The sequence below is a fragment of the Lipophrys pholis genome, assembly GCF_963383615.2.
Source record: "Lipophrys pholis genome assembly, chromosome: 13".
NCBI classification, from domain to species: domain Eukaryota; kingdom Metazoa; phylum Chordata; class Actinopteri; order Blenniiformes; family Blenniidae; genus Lipophrys; species Lipophrys pholis.
In genome coordinates this window covers 21,965,659-21,991,043 of record NC_137632.1, presented here as the reverse complement: position 1 = coordinate 21,991,043, position 25,385 = coordinate 21,965,659, and the positions used below count along the sequence as shown (strand labels likewise).

Sequence of the window (25,385 nt, the reverse complement as noted above, 5' to 3'; positions counted from 1 at the left end):
CCCCGCAGGCAGAAAGAAGGCACCACAAAAAGAAAAAGAGAAAAATGTACAAAAGAAAAAGCCAAGAGTGGGACTTAAAATTCAAATGTGTGCCTGTAACTTTGTGCAAAGTTCCAATTTATTTCCAACGAGCGTCACAGAGTTTGAATGGAAAGTTCCGGATTAGTTTTATTCTTATTCTAGGTCCAAATAAAAAATTGAATTTAACTTGTTTTTTGGTATTGAGATCAAAGTTTAAGTCCTCATACTCGAGCGCGTAAGTCCCGTGGGCTGACACTGGCCTGCGACAGACTCCAATGTGTCCCAGGAAACAACCGAGCAAATTGTAAAAATTACAAATAAAACGTTCTTAAAAAAGATTCTTAAGAGCAGTGGACACAACTCAACAGTGAGACCTGAGCTATCAGTGATGCTGCCATGGAAACTATTTACATCAAAGCATTAGTCTCAAAGCCACGCTGTCAGTGTGAGTTGCATCATGCAACAGCTAAAGGAGAATCTTTAATTTTTAATTTCACTGTATTTTGCACAAGAAATGTTTCATTCAAATTAGCTTCATGTTGAGATTCCAGTCATTTTCAGTAATGATTGTTTGGTTCTGTGAAAATATCAACACTTTCATCACGTATGCGCACCACAACAAAGAAAAACTTTAAAGTTTAAGCTTAAAGGTTGTTAAGGCACGATTTTACCGTTCCTTATCCTGGGTTCCTCAATGCGAGCTTGCGTAAGCCCCAGGTTCCTAAGAAATACACTTGGATAAAACAGGTAGAAAAAAAATGAATGGATATTGAAAAAAGTTGCAGAAGCCACTGAAGAAGACTCAATCTTAGTCGAAGTCTTGTGAGTACTTTAAGAATAGAATAAGAATAATCATCAATCATTAATCAATAAAAATATCTACCTCCTCTCTCTTGTTATGAAAATTAAGACAGTCTACCGTTTTCCAAAGGCTGGCTTGTTATTACAGCTGCAAAAAGTTTCCTTTGAGGTTACATCATCAATGAAACTTAAGAGCGTCACGCAGACAGGCTGATGCTCTAAAAACGCTGGTATATGCAGACACTGTGGTTGGCAGCTTAAAACGTGTCAGATAGGAAGCGGAGTTCCTGTAGAAAGCTGCTATTAAAACCCTTTTGTGTTCAGGCGGATTTTCTGTATCCGACAGTTGTTTCAAAAGCTCCCATTTTCATTCCCCAACTCATTACTCTGAGTCATTCAGAAGCACTTCAATCACTTGTATTACAAAGGAACTTGCTGTGTATATCTCTCTGAAAGAGAAAAAAAAGAAGCCCAAATCTGCATTCAGCAGGACTTTCAGAGTCGTCTGCAGCTGAGCCACAGACTTTCTCGGGGAGACATTTGAATGTCATAAATGTCTCTGACACACTGTCAATATGGCTCATGCGCCAAACGCACTATCACATGATCAATAAGGCTGCTTCAAACCACTTGTGTGGCAATCAGTCAGTCGTATATGGCCCCCGTCCAAAGAAAAGCAAGAAAAACAAACGCGTGACAGTTGAGGCATCCAGAGTCCGACAGATGAGAGAGAATACAGAAGCATTTCTTTGGAAGAGGCAAAAACGATGGATAATGAAAGTAAACTGCTCGACATCCGTGCTGCCATTAGCCACAGGCTTTATATTTCCGGAGTCGCACAAGCGCAAGGACGTACACTTGAAAACATCTCGTGCCTCGTCACGTGATTTTAATCCAATCTTTAGCAGGCAGTTTTGATGTGGCTGAAAGAGACATCCATAAAAGCATTTAAAATCTTCCAAGAGACCTTACTTTGTAAAGTTTTCACTTAAAACGTTGTCATGTAAATGGGGCCTAATAATCTTTCCTTGGCGATCTGTCCAGGGTGTAACCTCCCACTTGCCAACACCCCCCCCCCCCCGACTGAATTTGAGAAAGGGAAACAGTAGATGTGTAGATGAATGTTCCACTTCAACGCCAAGAGATGCAGAACAGTGGATGTTAGATGTCATTTGCCCAGTAGCCATCTGGGACAGGCATCTCAATCAAACCAATCTACAGAGGGTGGTGTATTTACTGTAGCTCTAGACACCTACAACCTCCTATTAGAGTAAGAGGGAAAATAGTCCCTTGATTGTAATTAGGAAAAAAGTTATGGAAAATGGCCTTAAAGCATTTTTTTGTTTGTACTGCTTATCCTCCGGTGACTTTTTCCTATATCAATTAAAACACAGCCAAAATGGGATGAAAAAATTTTAAATTTAAAAAATAAACTAAACAAAAAATTATAAAAAGAATGAACCAAGACACCACAAAATTAATCTACCAACCTTTAGGAGTAGTTCCATACCTTCAACAGATAAAAAGCATTTATGAGCTCATCAGTATTGCAGTCTTGTATGGATGCTTTCTCAATATTAGAATATTCAGAGTGGAAAAATTTCAGGGACACCTTCACAGAAAGGCAACATTCAAAAATGAAGGTATTACACAATCGCGTCTGAAATCTTAAAAAAGAAAAGAGAAGAAGATCTAATAATGTGACACAGATAGAATTCAGAACACGGTGCAGCTTCTATATTAAACACAGAGGCTGAAATTATATTATGATGAATAGATATACCAACAAATAGGCTTCATGAAACATTGTTTGTGCTTGCTGCTCATAAAGCAGCAGATCCACTTTTCCTCCGCTCGCTGACATTGTCCATCTCTGACTCGTCTCTCCTTGGGCAATGACAGGCTTTGGTGTTTTTGGCACGGCGATGCCCCTTCTGTTCCCATCACCTGCTTGCTCCATTATGCAGCGGTGACAGAAATTCTCAGGAAATGTCAGCTTCCAACCCGAAACTACTCTGTAACAAGTCCACCAGTGTCAGCGGGCTGCCCGCTGAGCCCCTCCGTGCCACGTCTAATCTCGCCCCCAGCCGGCGAGGCTGATCTCACACCGCCGAGTGTTGGAGTGGAGCCTCGGACAGGCGGACGGGCGGGTTTGTTATGGAGGGGTTTTGGTCTGAGGGGCAGAGGAGGAAGAGCTAATGAGTAATCTTTGTGTGCACAAGACCACCAGGGAGGATTGGCCTGCTCTGAAGAAACAGAAGCAGGGGAAATAAAGAACAGGGCAGCCGGCCAGGGGGTGAGGACAGAAGCTGGAGACAAGAGGGGAGACCTGTTAGGATGAGGGTGATATAAGGGGTGGAAGAAGGATGAGAAAAGGTGATAGCCAGCAGAGAGTGAGTACTTCAACAATGGAGGAAAGTCAACTCTACAAAATTGCTCGTGTATTGCTATCAAAGGAAAGGAACTGCCTAAACCATTATTTTACAGATGAGCTTCTGCCAAGTGTGACTTATATTTTCTACATCATAATTAAAAAAAAAAAAAAAAAGACAGAGTAAAAACAGTTGTTCGAAGTAAAAACCCTTCGGGTACTCACATACTGTAGTGACCATGAACACAACAAAGTGTAAAGTGACAAAAGGGGGAGGCCAGGGTTGATGGATGGGACAACATCCTTCTACATAATAAACAACATGTAGATATTCATTATATCCGCCAAGAACGTAATGAAATCATCAGCACACCTTTGTTTGTCTGAGTGTCTGTTTGCAAGATTACATCAAAACTACTGCATGGATTTTGTCGAAGGTTTCACCACGGATAGATAATAGGCCATGGAAGATTCCAGTAAAATTTGGGAGGTGATCGGGATCAACCTTTGGTGGACAAAAGAAAACTCTGATTGCTATGGTTTTAAATGGCATAATGTCGCTCCATTGACAAAGTATGGATGTTCCAAATATCTGTTATCAGTTATCTAAAGCTTCAAAAAAATTCGGCGAATGCTGGACGCCGTCAGCCATTTGTGTCTTCCCTATGATACCCCCAAACCGTGTTTTTTTTCCTTTCTTCTAAACAATCACTGGTGGATCATGGGGGGGTCTTGTAACTACATTTGATATCTGTTGTTGTTGCAACCTCCAGCTTGATTCTTGAATAGATAAGAGTTGGCCCTTCTTGGTAAAAGGAAACTGCAGTCTATGCAATAATTGGAATATTGCTGGATAATTTGTGAGCTCAAACCCCAGTAAGAAGGCTGTGTTACTTTGCTGTAAGCTGTAACCGCTACGACTAATACGATATGTGACACTCTGCAAGGATATACATGAAACATGTCTCTATGTGGGGAAAAAAAAGATGTATATCAAACATTAGTTTCTACTTAGGAGGTCAGATTTTACCACTGAAACGCTTTCGAGTCTGTCTCGAACCAGTTTGTCACGCGAAACAAACCAGCGAAATAAGAACAAGTCAGAGGAAGCTCTCTGTCCACCAGACCTTCAGAAACCTCTAGAGGAACTTCCAAAGTACTCATCCCAGCCACAATGTGGCAGGGGCAAAGTTCATGAGCAACCACTTCTACTTTACCTTTAGATATTATTGAGAGTGAAAAAAAAAGAAAAATGCAATAAAGCAGACAAGCAGAAACGGCTGTGCTACATTCACTAGAACCAACAGTATACGTTCTTCAGATTGGCTTTACCTTGAGGCTAGACTGCAATGTTGAACATGCTTTTCAATAATTGCACTCATCAAATATTTTCTTGAACTTTATTAATTTCAATGTTCTTGATTTTAGTTACAAGTTGTCAAGCTCTTTGTAAACTGGAGGAGTGTTGAAAGCAAAAATAATTATTGGCTCACAGAAAGTAAACGATCCAACACGCTGAGACCCCCATTCGTTCTCTGCACTGCAGTGAAGTGCACTGAAATAAAACAACAAAAAACAAAACTGAGCCAGATCTGTTCAAGCAATAAAAATAGGCTCAGACACTAAAAGGAATTGATTAATCGATTATATCATCAATGCTGTTTTTCATTTACACGCTCTGCTCATTTGTATGATTATGTGGGCAATCAAATTTTGAGGAGTTGATGAAATCAGTTTAAAATGTGATCATAATCTTGTTCAATGGTTCCCGATGGGACAAAGAGAGAAGGTCTGCATTATGACGTTATGGCATTGTGTACAGTGTCAGCAGAAAGGGGGAATTAAAAACAAGTGCATTACATAAAAAGGCCTGTTAACCAGCCCGTCGCATAATGTAACCGGTGTGGAATTTTACATTTATATAAACCATTTAGGAGGAAAACAGGCTCCTGTATTTAGATATATACTGGAGTGTAGATGCCGCTTTTACACGTAATTGACAGGTTCATTTAAATCCAAAAACGTGTCGAAAATCAGCCTAACAGCAACATAATGTTGAGGAGCATCTACTTTGACTAAATTGATGACTTTTTAAACAAAGGTTTGGAATGAATGCGATAAGAATAAATGCTATAATAATAAAAATGGCAATAAAATAAAACTTTTACATGGGTCTCGTTTTCCCAAAAACATTTCATTAAAAGTTTATTGCCCTAAATCCAGCTTGTCCTTGATTTTCTGTCATTTGAATATTGGATCATAGGAGTTGCATTCAGAATCTGCTGTGTCTGTGTGAGCTGGACTGGCTCCGCCCACACATGCCCATCTTGGGAAGAGGAGGAAGTATTTCCTCTCGTGGCGCCAAGTGCCAGAGCAGAGCTGCCTAATTGTGGGAGGAGTCAAAGGGAGGGCCTACCTTGATTAGGATTGGCTAAACCCCAGATGACACTAAATAGGGTTTGATGTCTGATTGGCTCACTGGAGCAACACAAGTCAGGGAAAGAGATGACAGATTTTCTTCACCTCTGGGGCGTCATTCCCAGGTGTGGGGACACATTTTACTGTGTTAAAACCATTTGAAAGTAAATATTGCATAATATGACCCGTTTAAGGGGCCGAGACCAAGTCAAGACCAAGACTTTGTTGAGTCTGATCTTGCTCTTGAAACCAGATTTTCAAGCTCATATTTTTATTATAATATATCTGAAAACCTGTTAAATCACAAGTTTCGTTTGATTGCAATCATTGTTACAGGTTGTTTTTAGAAGATTTTCTTTCAGTTGTTTATTTTTATTCCACAGTGTACGTGAAAATTAGCAAAGCTGGATAAATCTTCATTGTTCGCCGAAAAGAAAACAAAAAGAAGACCGCCTGAAGCAGCTTTAATTTTGTTAAAAAAACAAAAAACAAACTTCCAGTGAGTCTGACTTTAAAGCTATTTCGTTCTCTCGCAATGTCCCGTCACACTGAGAAGCTTTCGCGAGTGAAATCTTCCCTTCATCATGCGGCACTTTTAATCCGAGCTCTGCCTCAGCGGATGCAATTTCAGCGAGCAAATAAACAAGTCCACTGTCCCTCTGCCAATCTGCCATTACAGCCCTCCAAATGATCTGCCTCTCTGATGTAAACAAACCGGCAGCCACGCTGGGCACTCCCAAAAGCACGACTTTCGAAGTTACCGCTCTCAAAACACAAACCCTTTAGCACCATGTAGAGTTTCCTTCCCACCCCACCTTCCTCCTCCTCCCAACCCTCTTCTTCTAGTGCCACGAGGGGTTCGCCCACTCCTCCCGAGATGAGCGCTGAAGCCCACAAATAAACAGCCCTCAGATGTTTACACGCCGAGCGCGGCGCCGTCGACGGCCTCAGGAGAGCGGGCGCCGTAGCTCATTTGCAACGTCGACGAGAAGAATCGGGAAAAAAAAAAAAAAAGGCTGCTTTTGGTTAATGATGACTGATGAAGGAGCGGAGTGTGACAGATGCCAGGCAAAGGAAAATAAGGTACATGAAAGCAAACCTCTACAATTTTGATGGAAAAAATGAGAGCGTAATGGATTGTGAAAGCACACTCTCAAGGACAATACATTGATGTAGAGCAGCACATGTCAACTTAACCGCACAATACTGTGACACAATCCACTTTCCAACTTTGCAGCCCAGTGGCAGCTCTTTTTTGCAGCTCCTGTAACGGCTCTTCCATTTACTGTTATCAATACATCTGTGGCTTTATGACCCACAATCCCAACACATCACAATTGATATTGGAAATTCAGTTTTCAGGTGAGGAACTCACTTCATGTTCTCCACCGCTGATCTTGAGCTAATGTTTGAGCTCATTTCTGAAAAAAGTCCAAGGGTGAATGTGTGTAGTATTTTATAGTGTTTTTCCCACATTGTCACGACCCGAGGTCAGATTTTATACATCGTGTGATACTTTTTTTTTGACTCATGTTATTCCTTAATGTGTGGACCAATCACAGCCTCCGCTGTCTTTCTTGCATCTGGTATTCAAATAGCATGACACAATTCTTCCCAAGAGAATAGTTTGCTTGTCAAGGAGTACCCTGTGGCCTGAAAAATAGTTTATTCATGCATTGTTTTGTTCAGATAATGTAATATGGGCTGTTGGGTCACTCGTCTGTTGTTTGCACACACACACTCACACAGAGAACAATACAGTAGAAGCATTTGAAGATGGCGAGTACGCGGACACTTGGACAGACGGCCAAGTTTGATTGTGATTACAGTGACTCTCGACTATAAAACTACCAAGTCCCAGGAGAATGTGGACCGGGAGTCATGACACTCTGGAGTGTATGCATGTGCAGAAGAACTACTTACTACGGCGGTGGTGAGCAGACGCAGTAGCAGCGTTTCGGATGTTGCGTTTCGGAGTGTTTTCGAAGTTCCACCATGGGAGCTGTTTTGAAAAAGTCATGTTTTCAGCGGCTCTGAGCTACGTTGTCATGGAAACGGGCACCAAAAACAAAAGTTTTTACATTTTCACTTAAAAAAAACCTGTAAACGGGGCCTGAATTGTCAAGAAAATTACAATAAAGTATCAATGGAGACATTATGAAAGCCACTTAAACAAAAATATGAGAAAAGACAACCGAATGATGTGTGCAGCAGAAATTAAACCTTAAGCTGTGATTACAAGTCCCATATAGAGCATTCTGGTCGTGGTTTAGTGCTTAGCTGGCCATCAGCAGAATCATAACATCTGCAATTATGTTCTGGCAAATGAGAAATCTCACTGTGAGAACGACCCGCCAGAGAAGCATGCACTGCAGACTTTTTCTCTTTCTTTCTTCCTTTCCTGCTTTCATACCTGGAATTGAGGCCATTGCCTCTTTGGTGGGCTTGTACCTCAGAATTGCTTTGCTTGCATCATCCAGGCAAACGCAGCCCCGTAATGAGCTGCGTGAGCTCGCTGGTGACAAAGCAAATGACAGCTGGTGTGATTACAGAAATGTGGGACTTCACAAAACTGTAGCTTGTGTAAAAAAAAAACAAACTAAGGTTTCTAAAAGGAGAATCAATTGAGCTGCCAGCTAGAGAGGGAGAAGAAAATGCACAAGCTTATTATAATGGTGACTGAATACCTGTGATTTCAGGTGGGAAGAAAAGCTGCATTTTAACGTCCAGACACTACAAAACACAGAAAAGCCCCCCCCCCCCCCCCCCCCCCCCCCCCCCCACCCACACCGGCTTAGATAAGGAGCTATGACCTGAAATCCCAGGGGGAGGGCCAAAAGGGCGGGTTGATATCTTCGCCGCTGCTGCTGCATGGCGGATTATGAGCCTTCATTTATCCGGGACATCCTATCTGTTTCCCTGAGTGCAGCCACGACACTTACACTGGAAGACTGTGTACACAGCAGATGGTAATGGCACAATATAAGTGAACATCACTGAGCTCGTGCGTACTGTGCCAGGCTTGTGCAGAAGACCGAGATACAATCTGTCATTTGTTTTATTGGCCGCTGTGCGTTCTGAGCATTATGAGCTACGGCTGCCACTATTCTAGCACTTTTTGTTTCATCCATGTGACTGTTCACAACTGTTGACAACACGGCCATTTGAAAAGGAACCAGAGGAGCGTGGGAGGCTTTGTCCTGTCCCAACATGTTTTATTTCTATAATTCATGACATGAAGTCACATCAAAAAGGAATAAGTGGTGTTGCGTTATAAGAACTGACTGTAATATAAATACAATGAAGTCAGTTGCAGGCCTACATATAATAACTTCATTTGCATAGTACTTTTTCATACCATTGTGACATAATGGTTTAAATTGAAATAATGACATACGATAAATGCTTATAAATAATAAGACAAAGACTTTGACTATCTATTCACTGCTGTGCATGTGTTTGAATGTAGGGCTGCAGGATACTCATTAAAAGTATTGTCATCATTATGTGACTTGCAACAAGAAACATTTGGGTGTGCGACGTCTCTGTGTTTAGGGATTTGTTTGCTGATTTTGCCGTTTTAGTCATTTTTCCTTGACTTCTGTGCCGTTGATGTCCGTGGTGTGGCTCTGTTACTCAGACTGGGCCGTCTATAAAACGCAAGGTTGCAAATTCGAGCCTGCACCCCCCCCCCCCCCCGTCCGTATGTTGTTCAGCATCTTTGAGAAAGACACTGAACCCTAAATTGCTCCCAATGGATGGATTGAGCGCATTGCAATGCAGCCGTCACCATTGGTGTGTGAGTGTGTGTGAGTGTGTGTGTGAACGAGTGAAACTGATTAACAATGCAAAGCGCTTTTGGAGAATGCTGAAGCATTGGAAAAACCCTGTATAAGAGAAATCCATTTACCATTCTGCTCTGTTGCCACCAGATATGATGTAATGTTGACATAATGAAGTGAAATTCGATCCGCCGTCAACACAATCTGATACGTTAATAGCTCCACCTGATTGGCCGGATTTGCTGACATGCAGAGTATAAATGCAGATGGAATTGCAACGTTTTAGCTTATAGTGACGTGTGTATTGCAAATATTACCACGGCGATGATGATAAATGTGTGTAAAAGGCTTTGATACTACTAATAAGCTGTGAAAACACAGTGTACATGTGAAGTCTGTTCTGTCACAAGCTACTCACGGACTCTTCTGGAGTGCCCACCTGATTCCCCTGCCCCCTCACTTGATCCCACTGAAATCCAGCCATTACAGACAGAAAAACTCTGCTCCTCCCAGCTCTCTATCCCAATATGAGACCATCACTCCCCTCTCCACGGGCCCTCCATTTGCCAATCTGTCTCCCATCCTGTGTCGCTCTCTCACCGTCTCAGCCCAGTTCCATTATTTTCAGGATGACAAAAAAAAAAAAAAAAAAAAAAAAAAGACAATAAAATCCCTGATGCCAGTGAGAGTGAGGGCTGGCCCAAAGGTGACCCTGCTATTCTCATCAGCCTCTGTCCCACTTTTCCGCCACCTCGGCTGATAGCTCTGACACGCGGCGCCTGCCACTCGCCGTTTGCGTTCCCTTAGAACGTCGCCGCCACCCGACATCAACTCATCTCATTTAGAAGCCCCCGCCGCACACACACACACACACACACACACACACCCAAACACACACACGCAGGAGCTTGCATGCGCACGTGCCAGGGAAAGAAAATTTTAATAATAATTTCAATGTGGTATAATTGGATCCGTTCCCATGGAGAGACGACAGCAAAGCAAACCAGTAGAGGTTGGAGATATAAAACGAAAGAGGGGGGAGATATAAAACGAAAGAGGGAAAGAGAGAGAGAGCGAACTGGTATGTATGAAGCGATCTGACGACCGCGCTTCCGTCTCATTTGCAGATCCTATCTCTCTCGGCCTAGATTACGTCGTTATCCCCGTGCCAAAAGAAGAGCTTATCAGCCAAGCCTTTCATATGTGCTCTGCCTGAATGCATGAACTGTGAGACCTCGAGACAGATCAGCTCTAACGTGGAGATTTTTCATGATGCACAATACAACAGGCACCTTCCTTCTTCATGTGCTGTGCTCTTTCACACTCGGTGCTGTTTGTGTTTAGGTGGCCAAGGGGGCGTGTATACAACAGGGGGGAGGTGGGAAATCAAACCTGCAATGTTCCGATTGAGAGACGAACTGCTCTACCAACCCCACAGCCACCTAAAGTGACTCAGCAGCAACCAATAAATCAAATGAGAATGCAAAGTAGACAAAGATCTGTTGTTGCAAAATGGGACACCTGATTGTCCACCTGGTTACCTGCCAAACACAGCAATGTCAATATTTTAGGTTGCGCTAGTTCAACCAAACAGCTACTGTATTAACTATAAGCGGCACCAGAGAAAAGTTACCTCTGACAAAATAATGCATTACAAAGGGGAAAAACCCTATCCTACACTGATACAAGTATTTCTTTTTCATGCCCAGACGAAGGTACGCCGTCGATTATCAATGAGTGTGATGCGACTTATTTTCTTTCCAATCCGATACCATTTACAACCAAAATATCCTTTGATACAGATACCTTGAACAAAAGAATACTTTGTTGAATGTCCACAAATTGTGACCAGTTTTATATTAGGGGAAATATGCACCACATTAATCAATTAAAAACAAAAATCATATGGCCTTCAGTTGCTGGTTTTGATGCTTCCAGGACAACAATAGGAGCTTGAAATCGTCAGACCGCGATGGACTTTTGTGATTAACTTTTGTTGATGAAAAGTGGCACAATTAACTTGGTAAATATTTAGTGGAAATATGTTTGTTATAACTTTCCTAGCTGCTGAATGTATAGAATATTGTATATTGTATATAATATGGATACAATCTTGAAAGACGGCTGTGTTTGCGATCGGCCATTGTCGGCGGGCTGAAGTTCGTACAGGCACAGTACGCAGTCCTACAACATTCGGAAGAGGGTGGCGTCCCATCGACTGGTGAGAAACAGGTTCTAATTAGCAAAATCTATTTTATGAAGCCAGACTAAATCACAAGAGTTTTGTATTTTGATAAAAACGATTTCAAAGTTCATCTTCGACACAGATGTTGGTGTTATTGTGGTTTATTTGCAGACTACATTATGATATATTTTCTGTGTCGCTGTATATATTTAATCACTTTGTCCACATACATGTCACACTCGAGTCTCAGCGCTCCATTCAATCACTCAGTGGTGAACGCACGCAAATGAAGACAGAAACTACATCGTGTCCACCTGATTGTCCTCATGTCAACAGGACTTAAGTCATGCAAAAACCCTCATTTGAATTCATTCTCCTTTTGCACATGATGTCATTGTAAAATGATGTAAAATGCACACAAACATGCAGGATTATGCAGGATCTTGGTCAATTAGGCCTGTGTTTCCATGCTCTGTGTTTCCATGCTCTGTGTATTCATGCTCTGCAAGTCAACATAGTTGGTTTTATCAGATGGCGCCATCTCGCCCTTGATCGTCTTGACAACAGATTGAATTTCAATTCATTATTTCAACATTACATCATACCTGGTGCAAACAAGCCAAAACCAGAGGCACAGTAAACAAAGAAAAATGACTTAAAGCAACAAAGCTGGTGGCAGAAACTGTAGACACACATGGGATTGCGTCCAGTTAAAAATTGGGTCCAAGAAGATAAAGCGCAATGTTATTTGGAAGTACAATAAACATCAACAAGTGGTTGGGAAGTCAGATTGTGACTCCCAGCTGAACTGAACCATGTCAACAACTAACATGAGGTACACGACCGAAGCAAAACCAAAAGCTGGTAACTTTAGTCGTGTGCTACAGCCAACACGACTTGAAGTTATTTTGTTTCTCACTTTGCATTTGTATTCCACGAGAAACAACTTCTGAAGCCATGTGGGCATAGCAACAGTGACCAAGACTTATCCTCGTGTCCACCCGGGTCCATCAATACTGTTTTAACACAGACCTGTGGAGGGAAAAAAATAAAACTGACGCTGTCACTTAGGGTTAGTTAATATTAATGCGCTGGGACACAAACTCTAGTGTCTTGCAGTAAAGTGGGATAACATCCACTCATCAATCACTTACTTTCTGATTTGCTACAAGTGGGACTCGACTGCGCCTCCATCCTGCTCCCAGGGAGCCCCATGTCTCATTTCTCAAACAGAGCAGGTTTAAATGGATGGATCAGTGTTGGGCTCTTGCTGAGCTGTGTGTGTCGGATCCACCGGGGGGGGGACGGTGGGGATCAGTGGATGCTCAGTTATTACTGTAAAATCACTAGGCAGTTTTAAAATGTTGAAAAAGTCTGTTTGACTTGATATCCATTAAACCTTTAAGACATGTACTGTGTCTGTGTGCAGCAGCAATGCAGTCTGAAAGTGGTTTTAACAAGCCACTGGAAGTGAAAGAGCAGTTTTTCTGATGTTGCACAAAAATGTGATTAGCAAGCTGAGTTAGCAGCCATAATTATAATATGTGCACACACAGTGACTTACAGTAATTGGAGGACACATTGCAGACAGTGGCGGCAGATGTTGGCAGGATGGGAGGGTGAGAGCCGTGACGGCAGATTCAATTGGAACCTCATTCAGCATTGAGGGCAAAGCTTTGGGAGAAAATCTACTCGGTGCAAAGTGATTAATGCAGAGGAAGGTGCAGCGCACACTTGCATTGATTCAGGAAGGTATGTTTTTAATAGCTTTTCTCTGGGAGCCAACTGTTCTCTGCTTCCAGGCTAAGACCATTAAGAATGTTGAGTACACGGACATCCGCATGGACAGACGACCAAGTTGGATTGTTATTACAGTGACTCAACTATAAAACTACCAATTTCCAGGAGAATCTGGACCGGGAGTCACGACACTCTGGAGGCAAACGTTGTTGTTTTTGTCCATTTGCTTCGGCCCTGGTGCACATGTGCCGTGCCGCAGCAGCATTTTAGAAAAGTTGCCTTTTTCTTGTCTATGTGGAGACGAGTCGAAGCGTTTCCACCTACACTTTCTGCACAAGTGCAGAAGAAGTGATTACTAAAAACACAACTGTAGTTTTCTGTTTTCACATCAGTGGGCCCCGGATCTAATTTGGCCACGACCACGACAAACCCCCCCCCACCCTCAAACTGTGTGTGAAAACGACTGCTATAGTAGATATCACAGGTCACAATAACATCCATGATAATATTGAAAAGATTCATAACAAGCTCGTCAGACCATGTCACATAGATCATCATGTCTTTGTTCCACATTTCCCCCAAAAAACAATGTAAAATGATTTCCACACCAATCACATTTTAGTCCCATAATTTCGGCAAATCTTTTCCCACGTGCAGAACGTATTTAGAGAGAAACCTCCAAATTTACCTGACAGACTTTAATGTTGAGGATATTGGTGCAGAATGCCAGCCTCAGAATGGTTCAGACTTTTCAGCAGGGCTGGGAGACTATCTGCCCTTCGGCTTTCACCTGCCTATTAGGGTGGAACATATTGGCTAGATAGGCTGTGTGTGTGCTTCTGTGTGTGGAGCGTAGAATAACTGAATAAGAGACACACACACACACACACACACACACACACACACACACACACACACACACACACACACACACACACACACACACACACACTCACATGCGGGTGGGCTGGCGGTGGCGAGCCTTATCGCCACGCCACAAAGTGGGAAGATTAGATTACTCACTTCCCTAAACCTCTAACTTGGTTACCATAGCAATAGCAGTGTGACCGGGGCAGCAGCTTGTCACTGTGGCGGCTGCCGAGGCGGGAGCGGACTGAGCAATCACCAGGGCAACGAGGAGCCGACCGGCCCGCCACTTCCGTCCTCCGATTCCCCGCTCCCGTCCGCACTGTTCCCAGGTCACCTCGGCAGCAGATTATTCTTCATTACTTTTAAGGTTAAGTAATATTACTCCCACCAGATCGAGTCCTTGCATAACTTTTGATTGGGAATGTGACTCACACAATGTTTGGAGCGACCTAATTTTGTGCACTCCTGCATAACAACCAAGTTGGATCAATTTATATTGAATTCATAATCGTGCGGTGGTGGAGCTTCAGCTTTAATTCAAATTAATGAAACGCTTGCAGACCCATGGCGTCCTGGGTCTGATCATTAGATTAATTACCCCAATCAGGCCATTGTATACCAATTAGGCCAAGTGCAGTGTTTATCTTTTCATTAATCAACACTCGAAAAAAAGAAAATGTTAAAGAGTGAAAGACATGGATCTGTGTGCGTGGACGCAGGACTACAAATGTCATATCGTTATCTGTGAGCGGATCATCAATGAAAGAGGAACTGGTGACTTTAATTTTCCCCCATGTCCTGAAGGACGAGGGCCTGGAAAATCTTGGGCTAAACAAAGCTGAAGAAATAAATGGAGAGACACACACACAAAGGAAATCAGGTGGCTGAAAAAGAGTGAGCGAGACACTGGGAAGTGAAAAGCCCCATAAATACTAGTAATTAGACTGCAGACGGTCCTGACGCTCCCTCCGAGCCGCTCGTGGCTCATAATGGAGTCGATTGTGTTGGTTTTTTTTTTACTATTCAAACAGAAAAAAGAAGCTCTGATAAGTTACGTCCACTGTTTTGACCTTGACAAAGCACTTAATTTAGAGAAGAGTGTGGTTGAATTAGGTCACTTCAATGCCGCCAGGCCGCAGAGCACGACGGTATGTCAGTCTGAAGGCAGGGACGTCCTGCTCAACTCCTTAACCAACATGGATCTACCAAAAGAGTAAAGAATACTGAATTGGCAAAAAAAAACCCACAGAAATTCAGTGCATTTGATTCGTTTATGAAGACAGTGAATAATTAAAGTTACTAGTTGGCAAGCGGATGTTTTTCCAAGCTGGGTTCTCTCTATAAAGTTGCATATGCGATGATCAAGTCCATGTACTGGTTTTTAGCCACGGCGTATGGCTCTGCAGATGGTGATAGATGGTCAGTCTGTCGGTTTCTGCGCAGATTCAAAATCTCTTAATGAATGGACCAAGAAAGCACATTTTCTACATGCAGCCATAGTCATCCGAGGGAGGATATGAGTATGTTTTCAAGCCTCGATACAAGAGTTCTGGCTCGGTTTCTTGAGAAAAATGTCTCAACAACTTTGTGACGTGATGACTCACGGCTGCTCTGTCGATCTGCTTCGGGTTTTTTTTTGGTTTTTTTTATTTATTGATTTTTTGGGCATCACTGCAACTTTCTGAAGTAATCACAGTTCTAGTAACTAGGAGTGGTTATCGGGAGTAATGTGTCGACCTACAGGCAACCAAAAACCACGAAAAACCAGAAATTCACCTCAACATCCCTCTGAAACAGCACGTAAAGTCCCTGCTGAGTTTCAGCTCTTCACTTTACATTACCGTGTCATTAAAATCTTCATGCGCTGATATATTATAGCTGTTGTTTGCACACTGACAGCCGGCATCTGCTACAGCGATGATCCACATTATGTTCACAGCAGGAGGTCACCGTCATTACTGCTCAGCCTCAACATATAACGGAGTGCGCGCGAGTGTCTGCTGGCAGGCCGTCTTCTTTTAAATACTTTTTAAATGAGGATTATGTTGGGTTTCTCGGCTAAGATTATAGTTTTAATAATATTTGTGGCACCGTGACTTTCAGGGTGTGATGTGTTGAAAAACAGATCTTATTTGTTTGTTTTTTTTGAGGGGGGGGGTGCTTGACTGGATAATTTTCAGTGTGTTTGTGATCATTCAACCAGATTCTGGTGTCCAAGGAGATTTCAGAAACTGCTACATGTGACTTTAATTGCACGGTATTAGAACATGCATGGTTTCAATGTGTAACAGTGCGCTTTCACTTTTTTCGGTAGTTGCCACTATAGTTTCAGGAGAGATTCTGTTTGTTAACGTTGTTGATTTTGGTCATATTTGATCTTCTAACTTGTGCCCTGTATCCACCAGGCGGGAAATAATCAGGGCTGTCAATCACTTATTTTTGTAAATCATTTAACTGCACTTTTTAAAAAAAAATGTACATCAATCAAACTTTTCTTTCACATTTAAAATGGTCTTATTTTGAGCATTCAGCAGCATCGGGGTGCGCACCAATCTGCCTTGAACTAGAAAAGCTCCCAACATCCACTTTTAATTGTAAAACTACACTTGGAGAATCTCACAAACACAATTTACATCTTTACGTCTTCAAAGTTTTCCCTCGTTCACATGGAGACAAGTCAAAGTGTTTTCAAAAAGGTGCATTTTCAGGGGTTTCGAGCACTTTTGTCTTGTAAACGGACACCCAAAACCCAACAAAGACGTTCTGTTTTTACTTGAAAATGTCGTGCGAAACGGGGCCTGGATGTTTGACGCAAACTTCACATTTAATATTTAAACGATCGCATAAAGTTTCAAGAAAATCACCTGGACTGTGAAAGATGCAATGTAACATTTAAATTTTCAACATTCAGTGCTTTCAGGACATAATCCGACGTTGGGTTTTTTAATGAAATTTACTGCAGCATTGGTCATCGCTTCATTTAGATGCTGTAATAACAGGTGTGAAAACACTTTAAAATTAACTAATGTGTTTATTGACACTTTGACAAGTTTTGATGCAGCATATATGGTGAAGTAAAAATGATCTCCATCAGAGTGGGGGGTGGGAGGGGGGGGGGGACTCCAGAAGGCTCTTGAACTCGCCAGAAACCTGCGCTTTGGTGACATTTCTTGTTATCATAGAACGTTGGCGACTTCTTACAGTCTCTTACTTTTTCTACACCTCCTGCCAGTGGGAGTATGAGTCCCGCCACTCTTTTCAGCCTTCCACTTCTGCTCAGCCACAACTATTTTGGAATCGGGCCCCCCCTTACTCACAACGATCGCACAGAGTGAAGAAAGACTCTCCTGGCTGTACGTGGTTCACAAAGGGGGAAAAAATGAACCAAAAAAATGACAATCTATCTAAAAGATGCTTACCAGTTTGGATAGTCAGATAGTCATTCTCGCTGCCCCTAAAAAAAGATTGCATTTTTCTTCCATTTCTTCCTATTTTTCTTTAAAAATGTGATATAGTGAAGTCAAGTAAATTTTCTCACTATGCTTTTATCTCCATTACAGTTTGGCTGTGCAGCAAATTATCATTCCAGCTTCGCAGAGCTGCCAGCGCAGCTAAATACCGCCTTTCGATAAAAATACACTCGGATTGCAGAGATTCGTCGAAACATTGTCTGTTCAAGGCTTCGCTTGTTTCTTTGAGTCCTCCTGTGGTCATGTGAGTGGAATCCAATTTCTCCACCGTGCAATTTGATTTGGACAACCGTCTGATTCTAACTAAAGGGGCCATGTGACTGAACTCATGTCCAAAGGGCATCTCCGGCACAGTTTACTTGTGTTCTCACTTATCAGATAAAAACACACGCACACACGCACGCACGCACGCACGCACGCACGCACGCACGCACGCACGCACGCACGCACGCACGCACGCACGCACGCACGCACGCACACACGCACACACGCACACACACACACACACACACACTTCCCAGCACCCATGTGTGCATTGCCGCAGGTCTCTGCTACACACACACACACACACACACACACACACACACACACACACACACACACACACACACACACACACACACACACACACACACACACACACATTCACACATAACCTGCCAATGAAACTGGCAACTTCCAGGCTGACCCAACATTTATGTGTGTAGATTTATCATTGGCCATTAAAATATATTTGATTTTGCCCGAAATGGCTCTCCACTGCTGCCTCCCTCAATAGAAGTCCAACCCGCCTTTTTACAACCACTTGCTTTAACCTTCTACCCCGCTAGTAAAACACCAGCAGCTTTTCTGACCCCCCCCCCCCCCCCCCTCATCTCCCCACCTTCCCCTCTCCATCTCTCCTACTGTATCTGGCCATCTTTTCTGACCTCTGCTATGATTCTATCTTTATTGGGCGTGTTTGTGCCTCTCGTCTTCTTGTCCTTGCACTCCTCGACTGCGGATATACCCTCTTAGCCCCCAGGCTATTTTTTCCTAATTGTCTCCCCCTCCCCCCTCCTGAATGATCGATTCGTCAGATTTATCTGACAGTTGGGGGAGTCGGGACACTTCTCAGGCTTCCACTTTGAAACACCCAGAGGTCCTGAAAGGTGAGCATTCATAATGAGCTTTCATGGGGATAATGGAGTGAAAGCGCTCACACTTGTTTTCCTGCTCCATGCTACACACTTCAATCTGTTATATAACCCTTTTTTTTTTTCTTCTAATAACAATACAGTCATTTCATAAGAAATTCTGTCACACCATCAGTAGTAGTGTGGGCGTTGTTACACAGAAATCATGACCTGAAATCCTTGGTGTTTTGAAGGATATGCTAAACACTATCTTTCTTGTTTTGCCTATAAGCATGTAAGTAATTATGTGTCTGAGTATTCCAGCCTTTTATGAGCGCTCAACTGCAAGATGGAGTTACTATAAAGTGCCGATACGTAAGATTTACGTAACATGTTAGTTTACTGTAATGACTCACTGCAGTGTGCAGTTTATCATCACTTTTGCTTTAAGATATTCGAGAATTTTCTGTTAGTTAGTCCAGGCCAGTGACTCCCGAACGGTGGGTCACAGCCAGTGATGCAGTCTAGGGTACACAATGTATAACCACTTCATTTCCAGTCAACAATGTATACACCCGCTTTCAAATTCCCCCAAAACTCATAATTGAGTTTAGAATAACAGAATAATATACACAGATACATATTTCCATCAAGTTCCATTTTTTTTTTATCTGACTTGATTTAATCCAGTTGTTTTTTTTAATTGAAGGTTTTTGGCATTGAATGGGACACCAACCAATAACTTCAAACTACACCTTCCCTATGAGTGGGATATACATTCAAAAAAACACCTTTTGTCTTTAAACACTTCAAATATCCACATAAACACGCAGCTGCAATAAACTAACAGCATAAACATGGACATAAGCAACTTTTTTGCCCATATCCATATAAAATCACTAAATTTTGTGACGTTTTATGTGAAGATCTGATGATTTTCTGAGTTGGAGTTTGGGATTTGCTCGTCTTGACCCCAGTTCAACTTGTTAGAAAGACTCTCTTCATCATCATCGGCATTCGTAAATGAAGCAGAGACTACAAATAGAGAGCTGGGGACACTCAATACATCCAGTGATGGCAAGTGGAATTACAAGATTCATTTATTACAAGATTGGGATCTATTCGATTAGCTTGAGTTGAGCCAGTCGCGTCTACATCCACAAAAGAACACAATTTTGAATTGTTATCGTGCATTGGAAACCACACAAATTTTCCATTTCTGCTGAATAATTCTAACTTATAGTAAATTGAGTGTCTACTTGACTGGCCTTTATAATTATTCTCCACAACAAGTTGTAAAACAGAATCCACATCCAGTTTTCACATCAGATGCCGGTTCTGCTGGATTTGGACCATTTAAGCACTTAAAGTATGTGCTCAGAAAACTTTGGATATGTTCTTCTATTTTTGTTCAAAACACAAATTTGGCCAATTACACAGTTTTCCCACACTAATTTGGGCAGATTTTTCAAAAGAGGAAAAATAAATTGATGAGCTGAGAATTCGTCCGCTGCTGGGTAGTTTTAAGCTTTGATCAATGACAACAAATTAACGTGGATTATTTGCGGAAACTGTTGAATGGGACTAAACCAACAGTCAAGAAAATGTTACTTCTGGCACCATCATGAAACCACAACAAGTACTATAAAGAAATATATGTGCTTAGGTTTTACTTACTATAAATTAGTTCAATAATCAATGTTTAAATTCAAGTTTGGGAATCTGTACTTTTCTTTCCAGATTTAATTGTTTTTTTAGTTTTTTTTAAACTTGTCTTCACCATCTGAGAGTGAAAAATATACTTTGTAATATTTTCCAATCATTCCAATGTTTCTGTAGTGTGACAGGTTGAGTACACAGATCTATTTAAAGAGTGAATTAAAAATGAATCAGCACTCTAACCCGTTAATAATCAATTTAGAAAATGTGGAAACAACCAGTGCTGTGCCTTCCTTGTATTTACATGATCTGACTCGTTTTACTCGATTGCGACCCCGTTTGACCGCCCGGTGCACTCGCTCCGTCAGGCGTAGCAGATCTGATCGCGTTTTCGGCATAAGAATTGAAAAGGCTTTAAAAAATGCGGATTAACCCCTGTAACAGAGCCCGGGGCTAATGTTAAGCTCCAATTTACTTTTGATCTGGTAACAGTAGCTGAACTATAGTGTCCAAACACAGATTTAAAGATTGTGTAATCTGTTCGCTGCTCAAAAACATGTTGAATACAAAGTCTGGCCGTTCAGCTATTCTTAACTGCAGCGTTTCTAGAGTAATTGTGGTTTTTTACAAAGTTATTTGTATGTATTTGTGTGTCTTATGCTGTTGTCGTTGGGTTTTTAGTTCAAGTCAGGCAAATGGAGTGTTTGTTTTGTGTTTTGTGGTTTTGTTTATATACAGAGTAGATACGCTGCACCAGCAGTAATCGAAACCGGAAGTAATACCTTGAAGCCAGAAGAACGTGTCATCCGAGTGTCTAGTTGCCACGGTTTGAAGCCAGGAGTGTTTTTATATTGTTGTCAGCTCCTTTGTTATCCTCCCTCTATGCTCAGGCTACGTCTGTGGCGACTGTGAACTTCCAATTTTCAGTCTGATGAACCATCGTGTCCGTTTGCACTGCAGTTTGGTCAAATGCTAATGGAGATGGCCAAGCTAAGCTAAGCTAGCACAGGCTAACTATCGTTCATTGCTGCCAGACACAAATTATGTTAGCTTTGTGGCTAAGCTAGTTATGTCATATTGAGTGCTTGAAGCCTGTTGAAATGTACATTTCACAAAGTATTTGTGCAATATTGTGTTTCAGATTTACAAAAAGGTACCCAATAAATATAATGTACCTTAGGAACCTTTGTCTTGCAGTTTCTTGGGGGACGTTTATTTGCTTGGAAAGTTAGCCCAAGACAAGAGAGCATTAATAAAGAGAAGACGCCGTGAATTATTTGTGTGTCCACGAGAAAACACCAGGATCCTCGCCACGTCATTTTTCCAATGCGCGTCTGTTTTTGCGATGCAACTTTTATCCTAACGCTTCCGCTCATTTCGCCGCACGCTGTGAACACTGTGTTTCATTTTGTTCCTCCTGCTTCTCGTCACTGTCCGCCCTGCCGCTTCGTGTCACTCGCCTTCTGCTTTCTCTATCCCGTTATCTGTTTTGTGACTTTTCCTCAGGCCAATTCTTTGTTCACCCCCACCACCCGCACGCTCTCTCTCTCTCTCTCTCTCTCTCTCTTTGGTTGACCTAGCATCAGTTTCATTTCCGCTCTTTCATTCGTCTGTCTGCCTTTTTTTTTTTTTTTTTTTGAAGCGCGGAAGGAGGGGGGTTGTTGGTCGGCAGGGCTAATCTCTTTTTCAATCACTGCTTTGCTCATATATGCTACTGGAAGCTCGGGAAGCAACATGCATGGGAGTTAATGAAGGCACCGCATGGGTAAACACACTGGAGGATGTAAAGGGATCAGTGTAAATATATGCGCGCGTGCAGAGATGGCGAGCTGGTCTGCGCCGACGTTCGCACTTGGACTGGTTAGCCAATTAGCAAACAAATTAGAGCCTTCGCTGAGAGACACCTTATTAACTGGCTTGAAGTTTTTGCGTGAATAGTTACTCACACAAAAGTTATTCATAAAAAGTCAGTCATCGCCACGAGCTCCTTCTCCATCTTAATATAATAACATGCTTGTCGTTCCCTCCCAAATCTCTCTCGCTCTGCGGCAGCAACATTGAAAGGAAACCACCCCTGTGAGTCTCTCTCATTCATTCCTGTGGGGGGGGGGGGGGGAACTGCACAATGCTAAATGAGAATGTTGGAGGGAACAAGATAAACACAGTCGGCACTGTCTTTGTTGGTCTCGATCAAGGCATCGATAATCTTTTCAGGGAATGTTACAGAGGCAGAGCGCACATGTATTTTGAGATTCCCAGCTGTACAAAAAGAAAACTCTCAAAAAGTGATATCGATCGGGTTCACATTAGAATTCTGAAGGGGGCAGCGTCAATAATGTTTCAGCAGAAATCATGCCAACAAACGCTGTAACTGTCTTTATAAAACGCCGGTAATTTCTTCCACAGAGCACCACGTCCATTTTTTTTTCTTTTTAAAGCAATTTCCTGCCTTCCAGGCTGTAAATTTTAGGACAAAATGGAAAATTATCTCGCTGGGACTTGAAAAACGCTTGAGATTGAAAAGCCTTTTATTTTATTATGATTTTTTTTTTTTTCCTTTTCCCGCCACAGTGCAATTATCAGCGGCCACAGCAGCTTTGAGGAAAGAACACTGAACTCAAGATTTTGTGGAACAATAAAAGACACTTTAAGCCCTTTGCAAAGAATCTCTTTTTCTTGCTGTGACAAGTGAGCTTGACAAAATAATTACAAATGTTATAAAATAAAAATGCCGACAATGAAATGTCCTCCCATCTTTCCATGCAGTTAGCACAAGGTGACTTTTTTATCGCTCGGCTGCGAGCTGACCGGTGCAGCTGGAGACCATTCAGCTTTGGCACTTGACTTTTTAAAGGCGGAATGCCAGTTTACAGTTACCAAGCAGTTGTTTGAGCTGCCTGGTAAAAACTGATGCATGAAGATGCAGAGTACCAACCAAAATTAGCAGCACTGTAGACCATCAGAACAAAACAACGGACGCAAAATAATGGAAAAAAAACTAAACAATTCTACGTGATCCGATGCAGACAATCGGTGTGATACACCGTTGTCATCTGCTGTGGGAGAAAATCCATCCATCCTCCATTCTACTTTATCCAGCCACGTGTTGTGGACACAGTCAACCTTAAATGCTTGATTTTGGATTGTGTGAAGAAATTGAAAATCCCCCGATAGCACAGGGAGAACATTGTCTCCAAAACACAGGACTCAAACTGGATGCCATGGTGCTAACTATTACCCTAAAACTGCTGAAAAAAAACCATAATACAAAGTCCAAACTATTAACAAACAATCGAATGAAAACAATGAGCTGAAAGACCCAAAAATACAACAAAGTGAAGCACAGCAACATGATTCTTAACTCGTCAATCAACTGACCACTCACACGCATGTTGTGTGATGAGTCCCACCCAGGTACTAATTCTCTTGATTGACTTCTAGCTTACTTGTGCTTGTAAGACTTTACACAACAATGTTTTGAACTTTTTTTTCTAATTCGTTTTAGAAATGAGTTAGAAATCGTTTTCTAATGAGAGTCACCCGTAATAGCAATCGAACTTTGTCGTCTGTCCACATGAATGCCCGTGTTCTCGCCATTATAAATGTTTATTTTGTGGTCTGGGTGCATGTGTCTGTGGTTTCATTGCGAAAACAACAGCGCCCACTAGTGGTCCAACATGAAAACGACATTGTTTTCAGCATTTCTGCCACAGACATCGTTGCCATGTAAACGCGAAACAAAAACGCGAAAACATTGCATTTTCACTTGAAATGTTGCGTAAACCAGGCCTCAGTATTATAGCTTAAACATGAAGAATGAAAAGCTACAACATTAGGAAATGCTTTATCGATCAAGGTAACCATATCTGCCATCTTTTTAAAAGAATCCAGCTCTTTTGCTGTTTGACTACTAGCTGGCTTGGGTTTGGCTTCACCCGCTCTTCATCAACTCTGTTATTCTTCAAATATTCATCTTATTAACAGCAAAAAACACAAACGTGCACCGATATAAACGAACAGCTGCAAGACCACAAAACCAAAACAATGAGCTGAATGACACAATCAGGCCTTGAACACCTGCTCATCAATACATATTGATAAGAAAATGGTCACAAGATCTGTCATTAATATAAAAGTATTTATGGAGCAGCTTTAAACAAATGACTAAAAATCAATAACGTGCCTACTTCCTTGTGTGTATTCCAGTTCTACAAGCACAAATCTCTTCCGTCTCTCCAAGTGAAGTAAATCCGTCTGGGCTTACAGTGCATTCTGTCTTTTTATTACAACAAAACAGACTGTCAGCGTTGGATGACAGTGGGTGCTGAGAAATAAATTACAAAATGGTGCATGTGGACTCAGAACCGAGGAGGTGGAGGAGGCACAGGTGAGTAATCTTACCATCATCTCCTGATCCCGAGCCGGCATCTGCAAAAGAAGAAGAGACACGGTTATTAAACCAGAGGCCCGAACACAGCCACAGACATTCGCGGCACGAGCGCGTGTCTGCATGTACAAGTAGGCCTATTTGTATATCTGTGTGTGTGTGTGTGTGTGTGTGTGTGTGCGTGTGTGTGTGCGTGTGTGTGTGTGTGTGTGTGTGTGTGTGTGTTTGCAGGAGAGTCGCACAGTTGGCTTGCTCGTGGGTGTGTTTGAGCGAGACGAGATCTCCCTGAAGATGGTGCGGGGAGTGATAACGAAAAAGCAGATTTATAGAGAAGGGAGAGAAAAAAAAACCTGCAGGAGGCGAGAACGACGAAGGAGGTGAGGAGGCTGCTTTGAGCGTCACGCAGCAGAACTTTGCGGAGAACACCTCCGCCCGTGGACCTTTCACTGCGGGAGGAGTCGCGAGGCGCGCCTGTGTGGGTCGGAGACTCTCCCTCCGTGGATTTTTCACGCTGAATCCTCGAACGCACCGGGCACACCGAGCTGCCCGACAATGCAGCTGGGAAA

The 25,385-nt window shown here is 42.3% G+C and overlaps 1 protein-coding gene across 1 annotated transcript in view; it reads right to left on the bottom strand.

Annotated features, from left to right (window-relative positions):
- The window catches only part of LOC308118814 (tomoregulin-2-like), a 147,642-nt gene that overhangs the window by 50,994 nt on the left and 71,263 nt on the right, over positions 1 to 25,385 (bottom strand). The window contains exon 4 of the mRNA XM_080478412.1: positions 24,834 to 24,860. Coding sequence (XP_080334538.1) covers positions 24,834 to 24,860 — 27 coding nt within the window. The remainder of the gene's footprint in view (positions 1 to 24,833; positions 24,861 to 25,385) is intronic.